The sequence below is a fragment of the Peromyscus leucopus genome, chromosome X (assembly GCF_004664715.2).
Source record: "Peromyscus leucopus breed LL Stock chromosome X, UCI_PerLeu_2.1, whole genome shotgun sequence".
Lineage (NCBI taxonomy): Eukaryota > Metazoa > Chordata > Mammalia > Rodentia > Cricetidae > Peromyscus > Peromyscus leucopus.
Window position 1 is genome coordinate 29,899,357 of NC_051083.1, and position 22,350 is coordinate 29,921,706.

At 41.7% G+C, this 22,350-nt stretch overlaps 2 protein-coding genes across 3 annotated transcripts in view; one reads left to right on the plus strand and one right to left on the minus strand.

Moving 5' to 3' along the window:
• Positions 1–16,108, plus strand: part of Bmx (BMX non-receptor tyrosine kinase) — a 56,791-nt gene extending 40,683 nt beyond the window's left edge. For both annotated transcript variants that reach the window (XM_028887777.2, XM_037198958.1), the window contains 7 exons: positions 66–140; positions 793–964; positions 3,221–3,437; positions 4,578–4,642; positions 6,648–6,766; positions 11,701–11,858; positions 15,864–16,108. In XM_028887777.2, the coding sequence (XP_028743610.1) occupies positions 66–140; positions 793–964; positions 3,221–3,437; positions 4,578–4,642; positions 6,648–6,766; positions 11,701–11,858; positions 15,864–15,938 (881 nt within the window). In that variant the 3' untranslated portion in view covers positions 15,939–16,108. The remainder of the gene's footprint in view (positions 1–65; positions 141–792; positions 965–3,220; positions 3,438–4,577; positions 4,643–6,647; positions 6,767–11,700; positions 11,859–15,863) is intronic.
• A 4,821-nt stretch (positions 16,109–20,929) lies between these two features.
• Ace2 (angiotensin I converting enzyme 2) overlaps positions 20,930–22,350 on the minus strand; it is a 51,930-nt gene continuing 50,509 nt past the window's right edge. The window contains exon 19 of the mRNA XM_028887776.2: positions 20,930–21,857. Within this exon, the coding sequence (XP_028743609.1) occupies positions 21,749–21,857 (109 nt within the window). The 3' untranslated portion in view covers positions 20,930–21,748. The remainder of the gene's footprint in view (positions 21,858–22,350) is intronic.

Sequence of the window (22,350 nt, forward strand, 5' to 3'; positions counted from 1 at the left end):
GAGAGTGTGAAGGGATTCTATGTAACATGGTGCGATGCTAATATGACATTATGATTCCATTGCAGGCATGATCACACGGCTCCGCCACCCAGTGTCAACCAAGGCCAACAAGGTCCCGGTGTCTGTGGCTCTGGGAAGTGGTATGGACACACCCTTGGGCTCTTAAACTCCGTTTCCCATCATTTGGGGTTCAAACGCATGTGATTCAGACTGAGCTGACACATGATGGATGACAAGAAGGAAGTCCCTGCGCAGACTGCACCAGGGAGAAATTTAGTTTATTTCTTTCAGTTAGTTTTGTAAACCATCTGTCCCCACACCCGACTCTGCAATCTCCCCAGCTTTAGCAAAACAACTTACCAGACATTGCCATTCACCTCCAGCATCTTTTACCTATCCTTCCTGGATTCTATGCCTGCTCCTATTTGGAGCCAGTTCTCAGCTCAGTTTCTTTTGGATAATAACATCCACCTTAATCACAGTTTCATTTGTTTTATATGAAAAAAAATCTAACAATGGTTTACCAACCTAAGAGCATTAAGTACATTTTTGACATTGGCTTTCTCCAAGACACCCCCAGTTGGCACAAAATATTCCATTTTGACTATTTTTGTCAAGAACTGCAGCTGCTTTGAGAACATCATTTTCCTGTGATGTGGTCATGGTATCAATTCACTAAGGATTTTTTAAGTTATTAACTTCAAATGATGTCTTACTGGTCTTAGTTTTGTGGATACCAAAGCTCATTGCAGAAATCACTTTGAGAGTTGTTGACACAACTTGCTTCTTTAGGGATTTGGGAGCTGAAGCGAGAAGAAATCACCTTGTTGAAGGAGCTGGGAAGTGGCCAGTTTGGAGTGGTCCAGCTGGGCAAGTGGAAAGGGCAGTACGATGTGGCTGTAAAGATGATCAAGGAGGGCGCCATGTCAGAAGATGAATTCTTTCAGGAGGCCCAGACCATGATGTAAGTCTCTCCTCAGAAATGGCAACGTTAAATCTCCCTAGAAGAACATCAGCATTAGCAGTCCTGTCCTTAACATCTGCAAAGCCTGACCCATGTTGTAAATATAAATATTTAAGAGTTATAATTTGGCCTAACAAGCTGTTAAACAAAATCAATGCTGTGCGCCTAATTTGACAAGTAGGCCTGCACAAAACCTTGAAAGGCCATGTGTGAAGTCAGAATATTTTCTGACTCTATTGAGAAAGCAGCCTCTGGCCTCTGTGCCTTTGAATTCTCTACCCTTGATCTGTCTCTTGCTCACAACATTGTCTGTGCTACAAAGGGCCTTAGTAGTTACAAGTAGATACAGCACTCAGTATATCTAAATTCCCTTTACATCTCCCACCAACAACTATGTATTAGCCAATGGTATTGGTTAGGAGTAGGATGGCTCCCCCTTGAAGAAACAGACTCAAGTATGGTCTTCAGGAGTCCTAAAGTGGGCAAGTCCTTCATCCTTAGAAATGCTTTTAACCCAAGTAAACAGCATGGCTGGTCACTCTTTCAGAAAACTAATCAGGGAGGATAAAAAAAAAAGTGTCATATCAAGGTTTTGATCAGATGGTTCAGTCAGTAAAGTGCTGGCCTTGCAACATGAGTTCAATCCTTTGAGCCCATGTGAAAGAGCTATGCACAGTGATGCAAGCTTGTAATCCCAGCACTGGGGAGGAGGAGGCAGGTGGATCTCTGGAGTTCACTGTCCAGCCAGCCTTGTCTAATTGAGGAACCTAAGGTCTTGTGTCAAACAAGGCAGATGGTTCCTGGGAGTGACAGCCAAGGCGGACCTCTTTTCTCCACCACACAACATTGTTAAAATTTGCAGATCCCAACCTACTTCTATTGCTGTGATAAAGACCATAACCAAAAGCTGCTTGGGCCGGAAAGTGCTTCTTTGGCTTACATACCCACATCCATTGAAAGAACTATTCAACAGTTTACTGAGACATCTTTCTAGGCAAATACTCCAGTGCCCTTATCCTTGGTGATTCCTTATAAAGATCAAAGGAGACAGGAAAGTTACAACAATCACTTTCACCATGACTGAAGCATTGTTCAAAAGTAGAGACGCTGCATGAATACACGCCTTTGAGCCAGGCTGTCTTCATGGACGTGTCACTGTCTTCATGGACGTGTCACCTGCATTAGCAAGGTCCTCCAGTATTTGCTTCTGTGCTCTGCTTTCACTGTTGCCAAATAGTACTTTTTTATTTGGTTTGCATTTTTGAGACACATTTTCATTTTGTAGCTCAGGGTAGTCTGAAAGTTACTGCATAGACAACTTAGCCTTAAAATCATAGGAAGGCCCAGACTCACCCCCTAAGTACAGGGAAATACAGACGTGAGCTATCACATGTAGATCAAATTAAGTCGTAAACAATTATTTGCCCCTATTCTCATTTTTTTCCCAGAACCTGCAAATTATGTGGCTTGTTCTGTCCTTGGTAACAAAACTATTACATAGAACTAAAGAAAGCCCCTTGATGTCCCCCTTTCATAGAACATAAAATTCTTTAAAAAAACTTTCTTGGGTACACAGTACAGCTGGTGTCTCCTGGTAAATATTAAAGTGCATTTTGGTCATTCAAGAGTACTATAACTTACCTGTAAAACTGATCCAAGCTCTGGTGAGGTGGACACAGGAGCACCCTGGGACTCACTGGCCAGTCAGCGGATGCCGCTTGGAAAGCTTCAGGCCAGTGAAAGACCCCATCTCAAAGGAGACTGGTGGCCTTTCTGAAGGTGAAACCTGAGCTTGTCCTCTGGCCTCCACACATAAACATATATGCATGTGCACATGCATACATACACACAGGAGCATTTTTAAAAATCAAAAAAAAAAGGAAGAGAGAACAAAAGACAACTTAAAAAACAGGGATTGTGTGCAGTCTCACTTCCCCAGACAGCAACCATTTTTATGTTTTATACACCCTTCAAATTATATATAATACTTCTTCTACACATGACGCTATCCTGGTTCTCGGGAGAAAGGGTAAAGGCAGCAGGTCCAGACTGAGAGCACTGCTGGGTGGCTGCCAGTACCAGATCTGAGGCAAGAAAGAGTACCGTTCCTTTTGTGCCTCCAAAGATTATCCTAGTCCCCAAACAAGATCCTAAGCTCCCAGGTCTCTTTCTCTGTTCAGGTAGAAGGAGTGAGAATCTGTTCATCCTTGCTCAGGCCATCTGGAAAATGAACTTTTCAAATCGATTCTTTTGCAGGAAACTCAACCATCCCAAGCTGGTTAAATTCTACGGAGTATGTTCGAAGAAATACCCCATCTACATAGTAACTGAGTATATAACCAATGGCTGCTTGCTTAATTACCTGAAGAGTCATGGGAAAGGACTGGAAACCTCGCAGCTCTTAGAAATGTGCTACGATGTCTGTGAAGGCATGGCCTTCTTGGAGAGTCACCAGTTCATACATCGGGATTTGGTAAGGCAAGCCATTGGAAGGTCAATGAAATGCGAGGACAGAGCCCACGGTTCCCTCCTCCGGGGATAGGGTGCTGAGAGGTCTGACAAAGGGGGTGCCTTCACTTTCACTTTGCACTCGGAAAGGTCAGAGTAAAATGAGTCATGAGGATCTCCATAGCTACCTGTGCTGTGGTGTGAAGAACAGATGGAAAGACTTGGGTCAGTTTAGTGTTTCTCAAGACCATTAAACTGAAGAGCTTACTGCTAAAGCAGTGACCTGATACAATAAACATACACGGACGTGCGTGTGCGTGCACACACACACACACACACACACACACACACACACACACACACACACATAGATGGAAAGTAAAGTGTGTGTTGGGATTGGGGTGGGAGTTCCCAGTACTGTTTGGTATTCACTGGCCGTTAGCTTCAAGGATTTGCTTGTGCTGAATAGCAAGTGTACTCTACACCCCAGGCCAATGCATCCCGTAAGTCCTGGGTGTAGTGTGTACAACTTCTGAGCATCTTTGAATGCACAGGATCTAGGGGAAGGCATTTTGGCTCTCTCCTTGTTAAGCTGAGATTCTGTGTTCAAGTATGTTTTCAATAAGTTCGGATATGTAGAGGGGCTACCCACTACCCCCATATTTCTCCAGAGTGCTCTTGAGTAGGAACAGCAGGAAATATTAGTTACAAGGAACAGGGGGAGGAGATAAAGATAGAAAATACAGGATAGCCTCGACAGGGCATGGAACCCATTCCAACGGACCCAGAATTTCTGCCCTAGGGTATTTATAAGAATGCCAAGGGATGGAGCAAAAGACCTCCCCCCAGCACAGCCAAGTGCAGACCATCTTAGACATCTGCACTCAGGTCTATGGCCCAATCATCTATGCAGACCCACTGGGTAAAGCCACTAGGAAACCTGAAAATGGTCTCCCACACAGATGCTTGGGTAAACAGGCTTATACAAGAACAGTTTCATTTTGATATTTACAAGAAATTAAAAAACACTTGAGAGTAATTGGGGTCGTGATAGGCTGTGTTGCATTTTGCTGAAAATGAAGCCGAGGAGAAGGAAATATCTGAGTCTGATATCGGGAGATCCTTGGTTGCCTTTTCTACTTGAAGATTTGCTTTCCCTCCCAAGGCTGCTCGGAACTGTTTGGTGGACAGTGACCTCTCTGTGAAAGTCTCAGACTTCGGAATGACAAGGTGAGCCAGTAATGTCCCCAACAGCTTTTCTTTCTGATGTTTCCAACTCTAGCACCAATGACCTCTAACACATTGTGGGGTGTAGCCCCATTGTGGGGTATAGCATTCCTATCAGTTGTAGTCAAGAATCTGATTTCAAGCGGGGTGGCCAACTCAATTGGTAGAGTGCTTGCTTCACAAGCGTGAGGTTGGTCTTGGATTCCCAGCACCCACATCAAATCCAGGCCCTGTAGTGTGCACATAACCCCAGCAACTGCGGGGCAGGGACAGAAGGGCCAGCCACTCTAACCAATCAGCAAGCTCCAGATTCAGTGGAGACTATTTCAAAAAACATGCTGGAAAGTCTGGAGAGATGGCTCCAGATGGCTTTCTGCTTTTTCAGAGGACTAGAGTTTGATTCCCAGCATCCATGTCAGATGGCTCACAACTGCTTGTAACTCCAGCACACACACACACACACACACACACACACACACACACACACACACACACACACACACATTTTGACTATACTAAGTTCTCTAGGTGAGCCATTTTGGTTTTATTTTATAGTAACTCTGTTGGCAAATAAGTAATACTCCCTAGTATTAATTCCACATAAGTAGTAAGTAATTGTTGTAAAAGATATTCTTAATTATGTATATGTATGCCTATATAAGTATGTGAACATGAATGCAGGTGCCCACAGAGGCCCGAGGAATGAGATCCTTCTGGAGTTGGAGTTACATAGGAGTGTGAACCACCTGATATGGATGTTGGGAATCAAACTCAAGTCTTCTAGAAGTACATACTCTTAACTGCTGAGCCATCTCTCCAACTCAGGCCTTATTTTTAAGTATAGCCAATCATTCCCATGAATATATACATGTACTGTTTGTTACCCTTGAAACAGAATTACATCAGACATACATGCTTTTGCACATAACCATATACTGTGAACAGATTTTTTTTCTGATTTTTCAAGATAGGGTTTCTCTTTGTAGCCCTGGCTGTCCTGGAACTCACTCTGTAGACCAGGGTAGCCTTGAACTCAGAGATTCATTTGCCTCTGCCTCCTGAATGCTGGGATTAAAGGCATGTGCCACCACTACCCACCCCATGAACAGATTTTTATTTGGTGAAATATAGAACTATATCATTTTTAGTGGTTGCATAGTAGTCTATGTATTTTTACATAGTATTTCTACATAAAATAGAATTTAAATATTCTTCAACATGAGTACGTTGAGGTTATTTCCACTTTATAATCATAATAAAGCATAGGCTTAGTGGACATCTTTGAATTTCTATTTTGGTTGTTTTTTTCCATCAGATAATTTCAGCATTATTTATAATAGTTAATTAAGAACAGTTTGCACAATTCAATAAATTTATTACTCCATAAGTGTGGATACTGTTCAGTTACCAAAGATGATGCTGGAGGAGAAAATGCACCCATTGGAGGACATCCTTTCAACTTGATACTGAAGAAAAAAATAAAAACAAATCTCAAAACAACAGAAACCCAGTTCTGTTCAACTTACAAACAGAGAAAAGATACAATCAAAAGTACAAGTAATTGAGTGATACAATTACTAGGTATCATTGTGGTAGAATTCTGAATGATTGTATTTTCACATTTTTGTGGGTTTTGATAGTTACCAAACATTTCACACCTGAGTTCTACTATGTTCAAAGTTACATTTCCTAAATGTCTACAAATCACTAAAAGCTAACACATCACACTGAAAAAAAATCAAAGACCAGATATAGTGGCATATATCTACAATCCTAGCATTTGGGAGGCAGAGGCAGAAGACCAGGAGTTCATGAGAACTTGTCTCAGGAAGAGAGAGAAAAATAGAGAAAATAAGACACGAATTAGCTAGAAACCTGAAGTGTTCTGCTGACAATGGATGCTATATGTCCTTCATCAGCCTGGTTAATGGTGGGCCATGGCCAGTAGGGGTCTTCCCAGTTTGGAACACCATCTGTCTTAATATCTGGGTTGATGTTTTCCCTACAGATACGTTCTTGATGACCAGTATGTCAGTTCAGTAGGAACCAAGTTTCCCGTCAAGTGGTCCTCCCCAGAGGTGTTCCACTACTTCAAATACAGCAGCAAGTCAGACGTATGGGCGTTCGGTAAGGAAGTAACCACACAGCACCCAGCCCCATTTCATAAGCTGGCTTCCACAACAGGAAACCGCAAGAACAGCAACATCCATTTGAAAATGAACCCTGAGTCTTTACAAAATTACACACACGGTGTGAGACAAGCGAGTGGTTGAAGAAGACAATTTCCTTCCTTGGGTTCAGTGTTAGGAAGTCTTATACACTTCCATAATTTACATCATGCTAGCATCTGCCCGGAGAATCAAAAGACTTAGGGACTTTTCCTATGAAACTTTCAGATTTTGTTTTGAAACAGGGTTTTGCTATGTAACCCAGGCTAGTCTCAAACTCATGATCCTCCTACCTCCTTAGCCTCTCAAAGTCTAGGATTACAGGTGTGCACCACTTCTAGCCTCAAAGAGTTTTGTGAAGGAATCATTAGAATTTAAACCTTGGTTTATTTGAAACCCCAAATGTTGGAGGACTTAAATATAAACCACTGTTTGTGAGCATGAGTGTAACTATGGTAACTGTTCTAAAGGGTCCCTTCAGAATGGGCAGAGTCTTTGGGCATCCCTAATGTAAACAACAGACTTTTGGCTTTGTGCAAGTTCTCTTTCCATTATTATAAATAATACCTGGCAAAATCAACTTAGAAAAAGAAATAATTTATTTTGGCTCATGGTGTTGAAGGTTGCAGTCTGCAATCTGAGCCATGTATGTGGTGAGGTGGACAGGGACAGAGTAGAGGATGTGGCAAGAGCAAAGCTGCTCCCCTTGTGACCAAGAGGAAGAGGAGAGATGGAGAGGAGATAGATGCTGCAGTCTCACTCTCCCCTTCAGGGCACTCTCCACATGGCTGTAAGTCCTCTTAAACTTTCCACACCTCCCAAAGGCACCAAACTGGAAGCCAAGCCTCCGAACCACAGCAAATACTTACCTTGTTTCAAGTCATCTCCTCCCCTTGCTCAAATTAGCATTTTAGATCAGGATTTTGGAGACAAAAGTACCAAACTAGGTACCCTGTTGAAGTGTTAATCTAATTGATCTTATCAATAAAAAACAGGAGTCAGATATCAGGTAAAAACCTGAAAGATTAGAGAAGCAGGGGAGCAGCCACTAGTGACTTCCTACCTCTTCCATTCCTCTCACCAAAAGGGCTGAGATCCTCTCTCAGCCCCGCCTTACCACTTCCTGTCTTTCTCTCTACAGTCATCCAAACCTCTATGGTTAACTAGTGGCTAGCTCTGCCTTCTGACTCCAAGCAAACTTTATTTGTCAGAACACACACAAAATATGACACAACACCCTGTTTCTGTAAATAAAGTTTTATTAGCCACAGGCATGCCCATTCATTTCCATGTTGTCTGTAGCCGATTTTCTGCTGAAACAGGGTAATTGGCACCAACACCATTTGATTCACAGTCTAATATACTTACCATTTCATTTTTACAGAAGTTTGATAACCACTATTTTCTTAAAATGTTTAGATTGAAATTTACTCTCTCAGACTACATGACAAGACACACCTGTAATCCTGGACCTCAGGTGCTGAGACAAGAGGATTATGAGTTCTAGGCCAGGCTCAGGAACTTAATAAGATCTATCTCAGAACAACAACAAAAGACTGACTGGTTGAGTTGGCAGTATAGCTCAGAAGCAAAGCATTTGCCTAGAGTGTTCAGGGCCCTGGGTTTGATTCCCCATCACTGCAAACACAGACAGACAAACAAAACCAAGAGAAGAAAAGCCAAATTCAGTAGAGGTGATTGTGAAAGAGTAAAAAAAAACTCTTAGGTTGTGATTCTGTCAATTGTCAGAGTTTGGGGTTTTTAAAAAGATGTTGATAGAATCATGACTGTTTTCAACATCTCTCTGCTAGGTACAGGATAACTAAGTCAAATTATCACCAAGTGGCATAATATACTAAATATGACCAAGAAATATTTCATGCTTGTCTTAGTCCATAAGTGCAATTTGATTTACCACTTAATACATTCAAGGCAACTTGAGAGAAAGAAATTTTAGTCAGCAGTTTATTTTTCTGTCCTAAATAAATATTAAAAGTAAACATTCCCTTTTGAAAATTAAAGATAATCAAATGAGCACATAAAAAGGCAAAGTCACTCAGATATTGCTTTCGTGTTAAGTTTGGCCCTTGTTGTCAAAACTAGTTTCAAATCTATGCATCAACTGATATGCCTGCTAAATAGTATTCCTGAAATCTGTACTCCGTAGTTGGAAGTTCTCCTGTGTCCCACAGCCACTTGGTCCCCAGTAAACACAGAGGCCTATATCATTTACAGACTGTTTGCTCGATGGCTCAGGCTTCTTGCTAGCTGGCTCTTCATCTTATATTAACCCGTTTCTATCCATCTCTGTATTGCCATATGGCTGTGGCATTACCAGTCTGTTGACATTTTGCTCCTTGGGTGGCGGGCTGGCATTTCCCTCATTCCACTTTTCTTCTCTCTGTATCTTTGCTTGGATTTTCCACATGGCTATTATCTGTCTTGCCATAGGCCAAAGCAGCTTCTTTATTAACCAATGGTGGCAACACATATTCACAGAGTACAGAAAGACCATCCCACAGCAGTACCCTCATTCAATAGTTGTAGCTTGGTTTTTTTTTTTTTTTTTTTTTTAACCAAAGGCAGCATTATTCAACCTGATTATCCACCTCATAAAACAACCTAGTTGCAGTTGTTTTCTGGCTGTTGACAGACAGTAAATCTTTTCTTAAATAATTTACTCCTGCTATGGATGTTCAAAATGAATTGGGACCTATGAAAGCCCCTCTCAGAGAAGACCCTCCCTCCCCGAGTACTTTATAAGGTACTACCAGCCTTGAAATATGTGAGCAGCCTTGCCAAGAGAGAGTTGTGAGGGAGTCACGTTCTTTTGTAGAACTGGTTTAGAACATGTGTTTAAAGGAAGAGACACAACATGGAAGACTGCTTTATTATATTTTACATAAAATCTGTGGCCTACAAGTCAAAGTTTGGGGTTTGGGAACTATTGTCTTCTTTCTGTATATGTGGGTTATCCAGGGTTTTGAACCTGGATATATGTTTAAAGCAGTGGTTCTCAACCTGTGGGTCATGACCCCTTGTTTCTCTGGTCTCACCCAGCCCCAAGGTCCCACAGCACTTATAAAATAATCATTCAGGTGGGGCGGTGGTGGTGACGCCTTTAATCCCAGCACTCAGGAGGCAGAGCCAGGTGTATCTCTGTAAGTTCAAGGCCAGCCTGGTCTACAGAGTGAGTTCCAGGAAAGGTGCAAAGCTACACAGAGAAACCCTGTCTCGAAAAACCAAAAAAATAAATAAATAATTCAGAGGCTTAATATTAATTACCAATTGCATGGCCTATGGCAGGCTTTTTGCTAGCTAGCTCTTATATCTTAAATTAACCCGTCTCTATTAATTTATGCATTGCCACATGGCTTCATGGCTTACTAGTACTTTTACATCTTGCTTCTCCTGGTTGCAGCTCCCAGCTTCTCTCTGGACTCCGACTTTCTCCTTCCTGTCTCTCTTGGATTTCCCGAATGCCTCTAAGCTGCTTTGCCACAAGCCAAATCAGTTTATTTATTAACCAGTAGAACAACATATATTCACAGCATACAGAAAGACCATCCCACAGTACCCTTGGGGTTGAATGACCCTTTCACAGGGGTCTCATATCAGATATCCTCCATATCAGGTATTTACATTATAGTTCATAACAGTAGCAAAATGACAATTATGAAGTATCAAAGAAAATAATTTTATGGTTGGGGTCACCGAAACATGAGGAACTGTATCAAAGTGCCACAGCACTAGGAAGGTTGAGAAGCACTGGTTTAGCATCTTTGTCCTTGGAGAGAATGGCACCATTCAGGTAGCGTTTTCAATACCCTGGCGCTCTTTCAAAAGCACTCTGTGTTGTATCCTACTTAATCCTTACGGCAACTCCAGAAGGTACTGTTTGGTAGGAGAGCTGAGGCCAGGAAATGTTAAGGAATTGACCTGGCCTGCAAGTGGGAGAACTCAGCTTTCAAAGGCCACATCTGAATGAGCCCAAATGTCATTCTCTTGATCATCATAAAGATGGTCATAAAGACTTGGTGTCTTATCCTGAAGTCAGCAATGTCTGTCTTCCATGGACTGGGGACTATGAACATTCCGAAAATGGACAGATGAGCCGTGGGTTCATGTTCCCAAGGCAGTAATAGCCTGTGGCTTTTATCAGATTCCCAAATGGTACCTGACTCAGGACAGACCAACAGCAACAATAGACTGTGGAATAAGCATCCATTATTTTATCATTGCATTCTACCAAAAGGTAACGTAACCATGCAATGAACTTGTGCACAACTGCAGAAGCAGAGAGAGAGAGAGAGAGAGAGAGAGAGAGAGAGAGAGAGGAAGAAAGAAAGAAGAAAGAGACAGAAAGAAAGAAAGAAAGAAAGAAAGAAAGAAAGAAAGGAAGGAAGGAAGGAAGGAAGGAAGGAAGGAAGGAAGGAAGGAAGGAAGGAAGGAAGATAGGAAGGAAGGAAGGAAGAAGGAAGGAAGGAAGGAAAGGCAAGGACCTCCTCACTCCTAAGTGTTGGGTAGTGGCTTCCCACCCAGTTTGTTATCAGTGTGAGGCTGCATGAGACCCCAAGTGCCTTCCAAAGCATCCCATGAACCTTGGCCCCAAGCGGCTCCCTCTGCTTTGGCCATTCTCTGGTTTTCTAACAAGCACAGGGTGAGGTGGGGGGAATCTGAAGAAATATGGGAACACCTAAACCGTAGAAATAAAGACCAAAGCCCACCTTTCATGCCCTCCCCCTTTCACTAGGCCTTGTTTCCCAGAAATCCCTTGCCCTGGCTCCTGGGCTCCTGGTCCTGGGATGTGAAGTTCCTTTCACAAACCCTGGGCCTTCTGACACTGGTTTTCTTTTTCTTCTGTCTGCTGGGGCTGCCCCGGATGCACTCCAGGGATCCTGATGTGGGAGGTGTTTAGTCTGGGGAAGCAGCCCTACGACTTATATGATAACTCCGAGGTGGTTGTGAAGGTCTCCCAGGGCCACAGACTCTACCGGCCCCAGCTGGCATCAGACACCATCTACCAGATCATGTACAGCTGCTGGCATGAGGCAAGTATGCCCCCTAAGCGGGCTGGCATGGGGGAGGGGTTCTTTGGGGCTGAGGGAAAGGACCTGCTACAAAGAAGCTGGAAATGGTCCTGGATCATGTTTGTTTGTAATGTGAAAATAAAACAAGGCAAATCTTGATAATTGGCTGAAGAACTTAGGCCATTGTTGTAAGAACTTTATAAATATCGACTCATCAGAAGATACCCTATGCAGTATTATCAGCACTGAAACTGATAAGTGAGGAAATAGGAGCCCAGGGAGGTTCAGTGACTTACCTCAGGTACGCAGTTATTAAAGAGGCAGGCTGGCTGGTGCCGTGTTCTCACTCTTTGTGTTTGAAACATTTGTTTGTTTGATCGGTTGGTTTGCTTTGGTTTTTCTAGACACAGTTTCTCTGTGTAGCCCTGGACTGACCTGGAACTCACTCTCTGTAGACCAGGCTGTCCTCGAACTCAGAAATCTGCCTGCCTCTCCCTCCCAGAGTGCTGGGATTAAAGGTGTGCACCACCACTGCCCAGCTATCTTTTTTTAATTTTTGAGATTATAATATAATTACATTTCTCCCTTGCCTTTCCTCCCTCCAAATCTTCCCGTATACCAACACTGCCGTTCCCCCCCCCCCCCCCCCGCAGCTCTCCTTCAAATTCATGGCCTCTTCTTTCATTTATTGTTATTGCATGCATTTATGTATATACATATATAGTCCTAAATATAACCTGTTTAGTCATGTAATGTTACTTGTATGAATGCTTTAAGAGCTGACCATTTGGCACTGGACAAGCAATTGGTGTGCACTTCCCGGGGGAAGGCCACATCTCCTGCTCCCAGCTTTACTCAGTTACCTATAGCTCTTTGTGTAGGGTTGAGGCCTCGTTCTTAATAAAACTATAAAATCTCTCCTCAGCTCAAAAATTCATGACAGAAACATCTAATCACATGCAGAGATCACATGAAAGATTTCCTCCTCTTCTCCTCCTCCATCCTCCTCCTTCTTCTTTCTCTTCTTCCTCTTCTTCTCCCTCTTCCTCTTCCTCCCCCCACCCCACCTTCCAGTCCCCCAAACACCAAATAACATGAAGCAGAGGTAGGCCTACAATGGAGGAAATTCCAGGTCAAATGTCTTCGCTGTTTAAACAACTAATTGGAGCTGTGAAGTCTGAAGTTCCACCACTTCCTTCACTGAACCCCAAAACTTCTCACACATACACACACTGAAAACATCAAGAAATTTATAATTATGCACCCAAATTAAAAAGATGGAAAGGAGTGTGGAGCTCAGAGGAAGGAGAGCAGCTTCCTGAATGCATTGGGATCTGGACCAAATCAGGAATTATCAAAATTCCCTTGCTTTGTGAGTAGACAGGTGGTGCCAAAGCGTGTCCAAATGAGAACACCGCGAGCAAAGGTGTGGAAGCCGGCAGCGGGCAGGCGGGCAGCGGGCATGCGGGGAGCGGGCAGGCGGGCAGAGGGCAGGCGGGCAGCAGGCAGGCGGGCAGCGGAGATGCGGGCAGCAGGCATGCGGGCAGCGGGCATGGGGGCAGCGGGCAGCGGGCAGTGGAGATGGGGGCAGCGGGCAGTGGAAATGGGGGCAGCGGGCAGTGGAAATGGGGGCAGCGGGCATGTGGGCAGCAGGCAGCGGGCAGGCGGGCATGCGGGCAGGCGGGCATGCGGGCAGTGGGTATGCAGGCAGCGGGCATGCTGTTCTCAGCTAGAGCTGTTGTTGGAACAACTGAAAATAAGTTTGGAAGATTAAGTCTGGTCGAGGTTCTGTACCCCAAAGAAGAGGAAAAAGAGGAGGAGAAGGAGGAAGAGGAGGAGAGATTAGATTTTTATATGTATTGTGAAGCCATTGAAAATTTTTGAGCAGTACAAAAAATGAAGCTTAAAAATATTCATTTTCATTTTGTTGTGTTTCTTATGTATATTATGAACTATAGTCCAAACATACAGTTGTTATAACGTTTATCCAGTTGTTGGAAACATTGTTTACCAAAAGACCATCAAGAGATTAGGAGCCACCTAGCCAGGTGGTGGTGGCAGCTCGCATGCCTTTGATCCCAGCACTTGGGAGGCACAGGCAGGCAGATATCTGTGAGTTCAAGGCCAGCCTGGTCTACAGAGAGAGATCCAGGACAGGCTCCAAAGCCACACAGAGAAACCCTGTCTCGAAACCCCGCCCCCCAAAAAAGAGATAAGGAGCCACCTTAATGGCAGTGAGTGAGCAGAATATTATTCTACATTTCCATGCAGAATAATATTGATTTATTTAGGGACTTCCTCTTCTGTGGTCTGGTCTTTCTATGCCAGCACCACACTATTTTAATTATATGCTGTTGTACAACAAGTAAAGTACTATGTGATATTTTGACATAATATAGGCTAGAACCCTTATGGTTTATTGTTCTTCATGGCTTTGTTGCCATTTGGCAAATTCAAAATGTGTGAAATAGATTCATCTAGCTTAAAAGAAACCTATTCACATCTTTAAGATTGCGTTTCCTTTTTAACTGGAGACATTCTACGTCTCCATGACACTAACATGTCCTACTGTAGCACAAAGGAGACTTTTTTCTTAATATATGTTCCAATCTACATGTGTATCTTTTTTTATTTTGGTATTGATGCTATTATAAATGACGTTTTCCCTCCCATCATATTTTCTGACTGGTTACTATTGGCTATTTGATTTCCTTTGTTATATTTTTTTACCCTGCCCACCTAGCAAAATCCTTTATTGTTCAGGGAAGTCTACTGTTAGTCCTCTTGAATTTTCCAGCATATAATTATGCCCTATGCAAATAAAGATAGTTTTCCCTATCTAATTCTTGGGGTTAGTTTTTGTTTTCTGGGTGCATTGATTGGTAATTTCAATATAATCTTAAGAATAGTGAGTATAGGTAATGGGCTCCAGAAAGCCAGCTCATGCACCCTTGATGCAGGGGGGAGGGGCTTGGTCCAGCTTCAACTGAATGTACCAGGCTTTGCTGACTCCCCATGGGAGGCCTTACCTTTTTGGGTTAGAGGGGAGGCTAGGGGGAAATGGGAGGAAGGATGAGAGGGGGATCTGTGACTGGTGTATAAAATGAATAAAAAAATTTGAATTAAGAAAAAGAATAGTGAATATAGAAAGCACCCTTGCCTTATTCCAAATCTCAGTAGAAAGGTCTACCATGTTTCTACATTCCAAAAGTCACTCTCAGTGAGTGTGGTACACATGCCTTGAATCCTAGCAATTAAGAGGCAGAGGCAGAGCAACTCTCTATGAGTTTGAGGTCAGCATAGTCTACATAGCATGTTCCAGGTCAGATAAAGCTATTCAGTGAGACCCTCTCTCAAATGAAATAGAATGTCACTCACATTAGGACTGAAGCATACATGTTTTATATATTGTTCATTTGTGTGTGCATGCAGTGTGTTTGTATTTGTGAATGTAGGTATACTGGTGCCAGGGTGAGTTTGTGTCTGGTGGCAGCCCTTATTAGTGTCTATCTTGCTTGATACAGAATCTCTTGTTCGCTGTTGTGTATACCAAGCTAGTACCTCTGAGTTTCCAGGCATTCTCCTGTCTCCACCTCCCATTTTGCCATTGGAAGGCTGGGATCACAGAGACTCATGTCACATACCTACCTGGCTTTCATGTGGGTTCTGAAGATTGAAACTTGTAGGGCAAGTGCTTTTACCCACTGATTCATCTCTCAGCCCTATGGTCTTGTTTGTCATTTGAATTTTTGAGTCAGGGTCTCATGTGGCCCAGAGTGGCCTCAAACTTGCTGTGTATAGCTGAGGAAGACTTCAAACATTTGATCCCCTCGCCTCTTCCTCCCAAATCCTCAGATTACAGATGTGTGCCACCACACCTAGCTAATGTGATGCTGAGAACTGAAGCCAGGTTGTCCTGCATTCCAAGCAAGCACTTTACCAACTCAGTCACACCCCCAGCCCTTCTACTGTTCTTCTGAATTATGACTTTCATCATCTAACACATTGGGGTTTTCTTTTATTTAGCTGCCAGAAAAGCGCCCCACATTTCAGCAACTCCTATCTGCCATCGAACCACTTCGGGAACAAGATAAGCCATGACGAGCAAATTTGGAATATTGATGGGAATGAGTATAAGCATTGACCAACACTCTCGTTCTTTTCAAGGGAAGTAGAAAGGCACAATGTAATTTAGCTAGTTCTTAATAATGTTTTATGTGTTGTTTATCTGTTATATTATCTGCAGAAAATAAACAAGGTAGGAAACCATACATTTCTTTGAAATTTAGGTCAAATTGTTAATTTTGTTTGTGCTGCTTTTAATGTACTACTTCTAGGCCTATGGTAGAAATTCATTTTTAGATTACAATTTATGCCGGCTGTGTACTGTGTGTAAGATGGAGCAGAAGTGAAAAAATGATTTGTTGACAACTCACTTTTTTCTATTGGCACTAGTGTGGTAATTAAATATCCTTTCAAGAACAGAAATGTGTGTACATTTGCCTTATATGAGAAATGTCTCGGGCATTTGGATACTTGGTCCCCAGTTTGTGGCATTGTTGGGGGAAAGTTTAGGAGGTATGACCTGATGAAGGAATTATGTCAATGGGGGCAGCCTTTACTTGTAGTTTACTCTCTCTGCTTCTTGCTTGCAGTTCAAGATGTGAGCTTTCAAAAGCTAAAGAGATGGCTCAGTGGTTAAGAGCACTGGCTGCTCTTCCAGAGGACCTGGTTCAATTCCCAGTACCCACATGTTGGCTTACAACCACCTATAAGTCTAGTCCTAGGGTATCTGATGCCTTCTTCTGGCCTTCATGGGTAACAGGTACACATGTGGTGCAGCAATATATGTGCAGGCCAAACACCTATACACATTTTTAAAAAAACATCAAGGATGTGAGTTCTCAGCATCCGGCTCTGTCTACCATCCTGCCAGCTGCCTCTGTCCTGCCACTATGAACTCTAACCCTCTAGAACTGTAAGCCAAAATAAAGTCTTTCTTCTCTAAGTTGCCTTGGTCATAGTATTTTATTACAGAACAAAAAAGCAACTAATACAATATATAAATGATCTAAAAGTTAAATATGTTTGAGAGCCAAATGGAGAGTTGATTAAAACACAGATTCCTAGGAACCACCTGAGAAATTTTGATGAAGCGGGTCTGAGTGCAGCCTGTGAGTTGGTATTCTTCCCAAGCTTCCACGCATGCTGAACTGCCCTGGGGTACCTCATTATGTGGCAGGGCACTTATATGTGGTCTATAACCCCATTTGAATGATACAACTTCTCCATACCAAAACAATGGTATTTTATGTCATCATGTACAGTGATATAAAATAATAATATTGAACAATGTATTGAATAATAGTATTAAATAATGTGTTCCATGCTTCATAGAGTACAATTTATTATAAATGATGCTCAGATAGAATTTAGTGCCTTCTTCCTTCACATTAACCTCCACCGTTATCAGTCATCACTCAATGAGACTGTGGTCTTACTAGAATTAAGACAATCTTACTTTCTAATGATGTTATATACTTAGGTTGGGGACTTGGGGGCTTTTGGCTCATTTGAAAGATAATTGAAGTTTCTACTTCCCTCATATCTTAACACAGATACAAAAATAGTATTTTAAATTTTATAATTTTTATTTTTTGTATGTGTATGTGCACCCATATGTTTGTAGTACCAATGGAGGCCAAAAGAGGGAGCTTGGTCCTCTAGAATCACAGCTACAGATGGTTGTGAGCCACCATGTGGGTGATGTGAATCAAATCTGGGTCCTCTAGATGAAAGCCAGTGCTTTTAACCAGTGATGTTCTTACTTTTACACATACCACCCATTTTTTCCTACCAGTGAGCTCAAATGTCTCCCTTGCTTATTTGTTTCTTGACATGTGCTTAATGATTTTGCTATTTCAGCAGAGAATTGCCAGGACAGTGGTATTCTATTTTTAATTAAGGTATAAAAATTTCAATGCATAATGAATGAACAATGAAATGTCACTTTTAAGATAACCACTAGGACATTTATACATTCATTCCTTTATTTACTCTTTTCTGTGTGCCAGGTTTTCCTACCCCAGGATAAAAAGAATCAAGTGACAGAACCTTCCTTCTCAAGCTGCCCAGGCAGCCTTGCCTTCTTGCTGGGGTTTTGTACAGCAGGGGCCTGTACCACAGACTCTTTTTTTAAATATAAGATTATTTTATTTTACATGTGTGAGTGTTTGTCTGCATGTATGTCTGGTACCATGTGCATATCTGGTGTCCATGGAGGCCAAAAGAAGTTGCTAGATTCCCTGGAACTGGAGTTAAAGTTAGAATCTACCATTTGGATGCTGAGAACTGAACCCAGGTCTTCTTTGAGAGCAGCAAGTGCACTTAACCACTGAGCAATCTCTCTAGTCCCTGTTTCACAGATTCTTGGTTTTTTTTTTTTTTTTGTTTGTTTTTTTGGTTTTTCGAGACAGGTGTTTCACAGATTCTTAACCTTTTATTTCTGCCTCTGTCTTGGGATTAGCCTGTAGTTGCCTTTACTCTTTATACATGTGATTTTCCAAAAGCCATCTGTTTGTAAAAAGTAACACATACTGTTAAAGATGCAAACAATACAGAATTGTGTGCTATGAGATGAAAGAAAGCAGAGCCTTGCTCAGAAGCTTGATTTCAAAACTCAAGTCAAACAAGAATTTAAGTTATTGCTAGAGATCTGTGACATAATCAGTGCACTATGACAGCCAGAGCTGGAGGAAGAATACTTGTGCTATTTGAAAACATGCATAATGTTTTAAAAATACCACTTAAGTGTGTTTGGCAGTATTTATTTTTATAACTTTCAACTCATAATCTAGCTACACCCTCTGAGAAGCAACAAAAAAAGGAAGATTAGATGATAAGAAACATTCCCAAATGGCAAGTTGGAGAGAAATTCAGATAGACTCTTTGCTAGGTGGCTCCAGTAGTCTTGCTGAAACACAAGTCAAAGGGTCTAGAAAATTTGTATTATATGTGCATGAGCTAATAAAGAAAAATTTCGATATGGTAGTTCCCCAGGTTCAATCCTGGCTTGGAAGTGAGTGTACAAGGAAGACAGGTTGAGCCTAAGGCCTTACTTTTTTAAAAATATTCTTTGAGATTATAATTACATAATTTCTCCTTCCCTTTCCTCCCTTCAGACCCTCCCACGTACCTCCCTTGCTTCATAACAATTTTTCTTTTTTGTTATGTGTGTATATGTGTGTGTGTTCGTAAACATATAAATACGACCTGCTCAGCTCAGTCTGTACAATTCGGCTTGTATATACGTTTTCCGGGTCAACCACTTGGTACTGGATAGTTAAATGGTGTGCTCTTCTCTGGGGAAGACTATTTCTTCTGCTCTCAGGATTCCTTAGTCACCTATAGTTCTTTTTCTAGAGCTGAGACTTCGTGAGCTTTCTCCCTTCCATGTTAGCAGTCGTGGTGTTGTCCTTGTTCAGGTCATGTTGAGGCAGCCATTTTGTTGAGGCTTTATGAGTTTATCTTCTGACCTTTCTCACAGACACACAATCTCACACCAACCTCCTGGTCCTTTGGCTCTTATGATCTCCCCACCACCACCTCTTCCGCAACAATCCCTAAGCCCAAGGCCCTATCTTTACCTAAATAGGAACAAGTGGCTCTCAAATGAGGGAGAATAAGTCATTGAGGAACACCAGGCAAGAACAAATTGGCACCTGCTCTTTCTGACCCAATTACTCTTTTATTTACTCCACTGTCTATTAAATAATTAAATTCCCAGAAAAGAAATACTTTAGATTCCATAAACAAATGTCCCTTGGATCTCTGAACTCCAGTTGCTCTTTTACATATACATCCTTGCTTCCTTATAGGCCATGGGTCAGCAATGTTTGCCTGCAAAATGCTTTGTGGGCCATAACTTCTCTAAGTCAACTCCTCAGCTCAGCTTTGTAGCACAAAAGCAGCCCTACATGATATGAAAATCAATGGGCATGGCTGTGTACCAATAAAGCTTCATTTATGGACAATGAAATTTGAATTTCATATCATTTTCATGTGCCATGAAATATTATTCTACTTTTCTCCCAACACCTAAAAAATATAATACTCATTTTTAACTCAAGGGGATGGGCATAATTTGGCCCATGGATCACAGTTTGTCAACTCCTATCTTATGTCCCAGTACAGGACCACCTTTGTACAGCCTCTATCCTCTTGGAGGATGCTACTGCATAGGAAAAGGACCACAACCTTCACCTGGTGGGAAAAATGAAGACTGACCTGGGGAAAAAATTAAGTTGGGGTGAGAGCAGTTTTTCTTTTTCTAATTTCCATGTTACAACTGGAGATTATGTCATGTGCCCATGGGTCCTTTACCATGAATGGAGAGGCTCTTTTGAAGGTGTTGGGTGACAGAATTGGTTCTTAAGGAGGTTATTATTGTAGTGTTAAACTAAGAGACAGGCTGAAAACTTCATAAAGTGAATGTGGCAATTACAAGAGATGTTTAGATAATAGCTTGTAGAAGATCTCCTTGTGTTAGAGAAGGCAGGACATACACAAGATTAAAGGGTGTCAATGAAATGTGAATGTAAATGAAGAAGAAAATGAAGGAGAAATGCAATTTTTGGTTGCCCCAAAAGCAAGATAATAAGGTAGAGAATGATATGGAAACTTGATTGGAGAGGCGTGGATCTCATGCAAAGACACTCTGTCTTTGCTACCTGCGTAGCACATAAGTGCAAAGATACTAAATAGCTTCAAATGACTCAGCCTGATTTTGATCAATCGATGGCCCACCATTACCATGGTCACATCCAATTTATTAAGTACAAAGTCACTCTAACATTACGTTGGTCTCCATATAGTATGTTGGGCATGCTAACTTATTTAATTTAGTTTTAATCAATCTTCAGGTATATAGTATCATTATATTTTAAAAAAATGGGTTTTTGGTTCCTAACCTGATAATGTATGCAAACTGAGCACAAATCTTTTGAACTTTATAATTTCTTGGTCCAAGATGACAACTTTGTCCATAGACTGAAAGCCAGAAATAACAGACACAAGTACACATACGAGCAGAGGAGTGTACAAATCTAGTAAGTATTTATTGAGGTCTGTTTTGTGCTCATCGTTGCTTAGACCCTATGAGAGAATACAAAAGATTTTAGAGACTGGGCACTCACTTCACAGGGTGAACATTCAGCTGGAATTTTCCTTTACTCCACAGCTACAAAATAATGGAAGCAAGTTTCTATCAGGCATGCTCTGGGCTCGTGGAGTTCCCTGTGCTAGTTGTGTATTGTTAGGGAGATGTTGACCAAGCAGTTTGAAAGAGAAAAGGTCGTGTTCTCTACTTGATGTCTGACTTCTTTCTCCTTTGAAGCTGTACCACCAAAGAAAGGACAATCCATTTCAAGTATTACTGTGAACAAATTACTACAGTACTTGAAGTAAGTTAATGCAAAGCCATAGAGCATGACACCTACCATCTGTCACACTTGGATTAAAGTGAACAGTGTGTACCATTCTCAACCTCAGCAGTTCAGGTCACAGATGCCATACCAAATCCAACACTTGCTCCCAAGATACATCATTTCATCTTCCAACTCCAGTTACCTGACAGGGTCTCCATTTACATTATCCCTGGACAGACTGCGAGGCCAAAGACACATTTCCCTCTTTTACTCTAATATAAACATCTCTAGTAATAAACAGACGAGATGTCAAGTCCTAAGGCAGAACTAAATACTGAAAGCAATGCCAGTGAAGATGCCCAATCAAGTCAGATGCTCTTTGGACAACTTTTCCTGAACAGACCCTAGTTTTGATATCTAATGCCATGCATATAATCTCATGTTTTGTGTACTATGCTGCTAGCAATTACATACAGGAAAATGACTCTAAAATGAAGTCTGAGCATCATCGTTGTTTTGGAATCCTGCATTACTTTCTCCTTTCCCAATGTCCATAGAGTCATAAGGATTTTCTTCTCTTTTTGTTTCATTTTTCCTGTTAAATAGAAAACAAAGTCACCTTAATAAAATGAAGTTAGAAAGACACTTGCACTGACCAAATGGATGAATATCAAACAGCCTGATGGCACCCAGTGCTAAGGATGCTGAGTTGGAATAAAGGGAACTTTTCATAAACCGGTGTCATGTGTGTACATAAATTCTGCCTCTATGAGGACAGTTCAGAAGTATTTATTAAAATCAGAAGTTCATGTTCATTTTGAGGCCAGCCTTTCACCTGCAGGAATTTGTCTTGCAGCGACATTAGCATGAACAGGAAATTGCCTGCATTTTTTTATAGACACAAATATTTGGTAACCATGGAAGAGTCCATTACTACAAAATGGAAAACTACATTATCAGGGAAAAGGGAAGTGCATTGTAAGCCAATCTGGAAATATCTCTAAAACATATTGTGTGGAAAATAAAAAAATCTGGAAATTATCTATAGAACATACTAGGTGGGAAATAAAAATATGTAGTACATACTT